Source organism: Mus pahari, chromosome 17 (genome assembly GCF_900095145.1).
Source record: "Mus pahari chromosome 17, PAHARI_EIJ_v1.1, whole genome shotgun sequence".
Taxonomy (NCBI): domain Eukaryota; kingdom Metazoa; phylum Chordata; class Mammalia; order Rodentia; family Muridae; genus Mus; species Mus pahari.
The window spans coordinates 41,775,633-41,782,662 of record NC_034606.1 but is presented as its reverse complement, the minus strand read 5'-3'; the positions used below and the strand labels follow the sequence as shown (position 1 = coordinate 41,782,662).

At 47.7% G+C, this 7,030-nt stretch overlaps 1 protein-coding gene across 3 annotated transcripts in view; it reads left to right on the top strand.

Moving 5' to 3' along the window:
- Positions 1-7,030, top strand: part of Arhgap39 (Rho GTPase activating protein 39) — an 88,412-nt gene that overhangs the window by 65,151 nt on the left and 16,231 nt on the right. For all 3 annotated transcript variants that reach the window (XM_021216852.2, XM_029547747.1, XM_021216853.2), the window contains exon 4: positions 4,387-4,470. In XM_021216852.2, coding sequence (XP_021072511.1) covers positions 4,387-4,470 — 84 coding nt within the window. The remainder of the gene's footprint in view (positions 1-4,386; positions 4,471-7,030) is intronic.

Sequence of the window (7,030 nt, the reverse complement as noted above, 5' to 3'; positions counted from 1 at the left end):
CACACACACACACACACACACACACACACACACAATCTTAGTGGAATTACTTTAAGCTCAGTCCATGAGCATGGGTGAAGCGTGTTGATCCCAGCCTTTCCATAGTTCACGGTAGATTCTGTGGAGCCCTTCTACTGAAAAGTATGACCATGGGCTTATATTTCTACATAAGCTTACATTTCCCCAAAGATTTCTTTCTAGCATACTTGATATTTTCCTAAGCCTTTAACACACACATATTCTTAGCATGGCTGGTTGCAACACATTTTGGCAATTTTTACTCCAGGTTGTGCTTCATCTGTGGTTCATCACCCTTCCTTTTCTCCTGAGAGACTCATATGTTGAAGGCTTTGTCTCCACCTAGTGGTGGTGTTGACAGGTAATCAACCCATTCCTGAACCCACAGGTGAACTAGCTAGTGGAGGAGTGTGCAGCAGCTAGTCCCAGGCGCTTTCCTGATACTCCGTCTTGTTCTTAGTCCTTCCACACGTATCTTCTCGGTCTCTCCCTGTTCCTCTGCTGCCATAAGTCCAACAACTCTTTCAGATAACGCTGTCTCCTTTCAGATAACGCTGTCTCACCAGGCAGGCTCAGCACAGATGGGGCAGAGGTCACTACAGTTGTGTTTACACGTCACGTGTCATTTTCTAGCTTTTATTCTGTGTTATAACTCTATATTTGAAGATATTGACAGGTAGTTTCTGTTAATATTTACCATTCGTGGGCTGGTGAGATGGCTCAGTGCGTAAGAGCACCCGACTGCTCTTCCGAAGGTCCGGAGTTCAAATACCAGCAACCACATGGTGGCTCACAACCACCCGTAACGAGATCTGACGCCCTCTTCTAGAGTGTCTGAAGACAGCTACAGTGTACTTACATATAATAAATAAATAAATCTTAAAAAAATATATATTTACCATTCGTTCATTCGGTCCTTTGAAAGACCATACAGAAGTAAAAATAAAACGTCTACTGTGAGTTTTTAGGCGTATGTTCTTACAGTTTTCAAATATTGGCTAACCGTCTGAGAGATGTGGTGACACACACCAGTCAGCTATCTGAAGAGGAAGATCATGACTCCATGACGCAGGGATAGTGTGCTCGCCTGGGTTTTACACATGTGGTTTCTTTTTACTATATGTAATATTATCCTAATTTTCTATTGGCTGTGTACTAAACTCTTGTATATTGTCTCAGACCATGTTCTGCTCCCATAGTTAAATGTTTTTAGCGAGGTGATTCATAGAGGAAACTGCCTTATTTTGGCTCATAATAAACTAGAGGCAGTGGAGCAGGGGAGAGACAGAGGCGCTGACCTGCCCCGCGATGCCTTGCTCTTAGCAGCTAATTCATCTCTTAAGAGCACTCGACTCCCACAGAAACTCGTCACTCCCTCAGAGGGAGGGTTCTTCAAGGTAGCCTTTCCACATCATTAGGTTAGAAGCAGATTTCAGTGTGAGTTGGTGAGAGCAAACCATGGCGTGTATATTTAGGTTGGTAATCAGACTTTGTGGTGAGTCTCAGAACCCATGCTTTTCTAGGGCTGCAGTGTTTTGAGCAGGCAGCTTTCTGTCACGTGTTCACGCAGTGGTACCGTTGAGTTCTGCCTCTTTACTTTTAGCATCTTCCCTTAACTGTTTTTACTTTTTCTTTTTCAGTGTTTTTATTTTGTATGTGAGTCTAGGCAGATGTGTTTGCCTATTTGTTGTGAGCCTGTGGAGGTAAGAGGTCAGCTTCAGAGGTCTTTGTCTATCGTTGCTTCCCAGCATATTTTTTGAAGATGGCCTTTTTGGCTAGATTTGCTGGTCCATCAGCTCCGAGCATCCTCCGTCTCCATCTCCCAGCCTAGAGCTTCTGGTGTATGATGTCACACTGGCTGTTTTACATGGACGCTAGAGTCTGAGTTCAGATCCTCATGCTTCACCCACTAAGCCACCCCATAGCCACCCTCTCAACCAACTTACAGTTCTGACCCAGCACGGTCCTTAGTCTATTTGTAAAGAGGGTCTTAATGCTTATCCTAGGCTGGCCTTGAACCCCAGCCTCCCAATTGTTGAAGTTACAAGCATAAGCTGCTAAGCCCAGCTAAATGAGGCTTTGATGAGAATACTTGAGATTGAACCCAGGGCCTTGTGTGCCTGAGGTAAGTTTCCACTACTGAGCTGCACTGTTAATTTATGTCCTAAACGTCTGCTTCTCTTCTGTTGCTATTGTTGCCATCGTGCAAATACACTTGGTTTTTAAATAGTCAGCTAAAAAGCAGAAAAGTTGCAGGAGGTGGTTATGTGCCTGGCTATAAACAGGCCCCTTGTGATGTGTTTGGTAGCTCAAGCAGAGAGGTCTGGTTTCAGCGGCGTCAGTACTTGAACCAGGAGGACTTCGTGAAGGACATAAGGGTAGTGAGCCTTCCTCGATGACGAGAATCTTTTCCATAGACCTGTACTGATCTGTGAGGAGAGTTTAAGGCTCATGTTTGACTATAGAACAGTGGAAGGGAAGGGTATTCTACTTTTAGAAGGAGTTTACAGTTTGGAAAGAGACCAGGCCCATCATGCAACTGACTACTACCCCGGTGGTCTAGCTCCAGTATCTTACAGCCCCTCCTGAGGAATTCGTGCTGCCTACTGCCCAGGAGGGATGCAAGCTAGCCCGGTGATGATTTCTCTGTCGTCAGATGCTCACATATGGATCCTAGGATCAAAATGAGGAGAGTTAGAGTGGAGGACTTTGCTCCATTTGGCAGGATTAACACTATATTCCATGGAAATTCTCTAGCATTCAGAGGCTCTTTCAACAGTACATTTGCCTGTTCAGAAATCTGCTGTTTGGCCTAGAGCCAAGGAATGGGACAAAGAAATTTAAGCCGTGTCTCATTCACATCCAGGCTAAAGTGTGATCTAAGGAATGAATGAGGTATGTGCAAATGGAATGCAGGTCTTAAAAGACATTAGGGTACTTGTGATCCTTCTATAATTTAACTATTCAAGATTATATGTACGCCGGGCGTGGTGGCGCACGCCTTTAATCCCAGCACTCAGGAGGCAGAAACAGGCGGATTTCTGAGTTCAAGGCCAGCCTGGTCTACAGAGTGAGTTCCAGGACAGCCAGGGCTATACAGTGAAACCCCTGTCTCGAAAAACCAAAAAAAAAAAAAAAAAAAAAAGATTATATGTAATATGAATTCCTAATAATGCTGTTCTTTAACTTTTTTGGGGTGGCGGGGGGGACACCGTTTCTCTGTGTAGTTCTGGCTGTCCTGGAACTCACTCTGAAGACCAGCTGGCCTCAAACTCAGCTTCGCTTGTCTCTGCCTCCTGAGTACTGGGATTAAAGGCGCGTGCCACCACCTTGTTCTTTAACTTTTAAGTGAAGGCTAGGCTACAAGTCTCCATTAATACTACTAGTAACTTTTTGTTTTAGCTTTTCAAGACTGACATCTAGACTGGGTGTAATGGTGTATACCTTGAATCCCAACACGGGAGGCAGAGGCAAAGGAGCTCAGTGAGTCTGAGGTCAGCTGGTCCACATGATGAGGCCCTATCTCAAAAACAAGAAAGACTGACATCTAATAGTGACTTTTTCTTCCAGACACTTAAATCAGCCAGTGCCCCTCTACCTATCTATACATCAGCAGCTGTTCCAAAACTGTCTTACCCTCTGGCAGCGAGAGTACACATTAACACCCTGACTCTGCCTTTTCTTACTGAGTGGTGTAAAAGCCAGGGCTAAGTAGAGATAATCTTGATCAGATTAAATGAATCTTTTCTTCTAGACTCCTGAAGCTTCTTCTCAATCACAAATGGGTGTTGGTTTGGTCGCCTGCCTCTTGATGGCTGACAAGGACAATCACTGTTTAGATGCCTACTTCTGAGGTCTCTTAGCCATCTTTCTCTGCCCTCAGACATTGCAGTCCCCAGAAGAGTCTTTGCAGCGTGTCTTCTCCGCTGGTTTTCTGCCATTTCTGATTAAAGCTCTCAGTAGCCCCATCTCTGAGCCCTTAGAGCAATGGCTGTCGTGCTTGGACAGGGCTGGTGTCCTGGCCTGCTCCATGGCCTACGGACCACTCTGGCTATTCTTACAGTAGAAGATAGAAAAGACTGAAGAATTCTTGCTTAGACCATAAAAAGGAACACAGTGACATGGTGGCACATACTTATATTCCAGCACTCAGAAGGCAGAGGCAGATGAATCTCTGGGAGTGCCAGGCCAGCTAGAGCTGCATAGTGAGCTCCTAGCTATAAACTAAGAAAAGAAGAAACAAAGGAACATAAGAAGTGCAACCCAGGTCATCCCCAGGGGCATGAGGGGCAGTCTGCTCCTGTGTGTGTGCTGCGCTCCTGTGTGCTGCACCCAGACTCATGTCTTTTTCTTTCTGCTGTGTTTCAGTTGTTCACCACCAGGTGTGCTCCTGGAGAAGGACTATGAGGTATACCGGGATTACAGTGCTGACGGCCAGCTCCTTCACTACAGGTAGAACATCTACTGATCTGAGTGGTCCTGGGTGGGCTGGAGCAGAGTTTGGTTGAGCACCAGGAGGAGAGGTTGTAAAGCTCACTAGCACCTTGGGTGTAAGCACAAGACACTCAGCGCTGCCCCAGCCTCACTGGGAGTTCCATTTTGGAAGTCATGTGGCTCCTCTCAGCTTCTGGAGGAAGGATGAGGTCTAAGGGATCCTGCATGTGTGTTCTACCCCTGGGTGATACTGACTCCATATTGTAGAACACTTAGCAGGCCCAGTCAGGGGACCCAGGTGGTCAGAGAAGGGAGCAGGTTCCCTAACAGAATGGTAGCAGTCACCTATAATCTTCTTTCTTGGTGATTGGTTTGCTGTGTATTATGCCTGAGGGTGGCCAGGGGTCCCAAACACAGACCACCCAGGAACAGCATTGGTACTGGGGAAGAAATTGAAAGACATGAGAGGCCTTGAGAGTTTGCTCATCCAGTTGGATTTGTTCCCTAAATGGAGGCAGATGTGGAAGGAAATCAGATTCTGCCCTGGTCCTAGGTAACTGTGTTACTGCAGGTGTATTCTAGGCCTCCCTGGGATTCATTTTCTCATCAGCAATATGGGTCTGGTAGAGACTTATCTCCATGGTGACAATTCAGACCTCAGCTCTAGCCACGAGGTGTGAGATTTCTCATGACCCTCACTTAGCCACTGTCGTAGGCTGAGGAGGTACACTGCGTATGGCAGATGGCCCCAGCTAGCCTTCAGCTGGCGAGAACTGTTGCAACCCTGCCAGCCCTCGATGGCTGTCACCCCTTAACATCAGGGCTCATTAGTAACATGCCCATCACCATCTGCATATAGATACCTGTAGTGCTTCTGGGAAAGCAGGTACCCCTCACAGCCCCAAGTCCCAGTGGACTTAAGAGGCTCTGCAGGCTTTTCTAGATATTGTCAGTATTAGTGGCAGATGGGAAAAGCGAGCCCACTCGGGTCCTTCCGCCCTTTGGTCCCCATGTTCACAGTCCAGCTACTCTCAGCCCTGTGTAACACACCTGCCACACTAGCTGACGTACACCAGCCTCTACAGAGTCTGAGAGACCCTCCTTGGAGTCCCCTAGGTCTCTAGCCTTGCAGCATTTCCCCAGGGCTGCCGTCCCTGGGGCGTCTTGCACTCCTCCCCTAGTCACTCCTTGTCACCTGCTAGCAGTGATGCCATTGGGCGTCCCTTTTAGAATCTCATGAACTCTCCAATAGACCTGGCCAGCACAGAGCAAGCAGCTGCACTTCTAAACCAGGAGCACCCTCTGGGCTCTGCTGCATCCCAGTGACCTGCCCACAGCACTGCTTGCCTGACACACCCCGAAAGTGTCCTGGCCCTCCACAGGGGAGAAGGTCTGATCTCCATGTAAGCACCCAGCCTTCTCCTCCTGCCCCCTGCCAGGCTGTGCGCCGTTGTAGACCAAAGCAATGAGTCACTGCTCTCCTTACAGAGTCCAAGGCACCCAGAGCATCTGCATCACTGCAGAGTCCTAGCACATATGGAGGGTGACCTCAGAGAAGTTGCTCGGGTGATCCGAAAGGAGCACTTCCTCCCATCTAAGGCTTTTTGTTTTTAGTTTTGGGGGGTTTTGTCTGTTTGTTTGTTTTTGTTGTTGTTTGTATGAGACTCGCACGACTTCCTCTGAAATTGATCCTGCAGGAAAGGCCCTGAGGAGAATGAGGCAGTGAGCCTGCCCTGCCCTGCCCTGCCCACCTGTTCTGGTGCCTTCAGAGGCCACAGCCCTGACAGGGAGGGCTTCCCATTTTCACATCAAACCACCTTGGCTCCATGTTGTGTAGGGTCCCTCAGGCCAGGTGCCTGCTCAACAGAGTTAATGCTGGAGTTAGGCAGGAAGTAAGGAGAAAGCAAGGCCACAGTTCTTCTGTGCCACAGAGAGAGAGATTGAGTGCAAGTAGAGATCATGAATGCTGTGGGGGAGAAAGCCGGAGCAGGGCGGTGTTCTGCAGAGGTATTGAGGAGGAACAGGAAAATATGTGCATCGCACGAACAAACCTATGGCCACAGCAACCATCATCACTCGTGGAGGCCCACACCTTGCTTGTCTGTTCCAGGGGCAGGAACCGTGCCCTCCCATCCCTCACATGACCACGCTGGACTCAGTATCTCAGTGTGTAGGAAGGAGATGGAAGCAGAATGGTCAGGCGCTCAGTGTCATCTCTACCACGAGTTCGAGGCCAGCCTGGGCTACATGAGATCCTGGCTGGGTGGGTATGTCAGAAAATGAACCAGTAAGGGAAGACCAACATATCACCTCATGTGTAAGCTTCCTTACTCACAGTTGGACCATCAGTAGAATGTTCATGCAATACACTTCAGCACTGAAGGTTGAACAGTTACCATGAATCTAGTCTTCACTACTAAACTGCCACAGGAAGAAGTTAACTTATGCTGGATATCAAGAAACAAAACATTCCAAGATGTCCCAAAGAAATTAAGAAAAGCTGGGCATGGAGGCATATACCTTTAATCCCAGCCAAATAAATACATAAATAGCAGAGATGTCAGCCAGTCAGAAACAT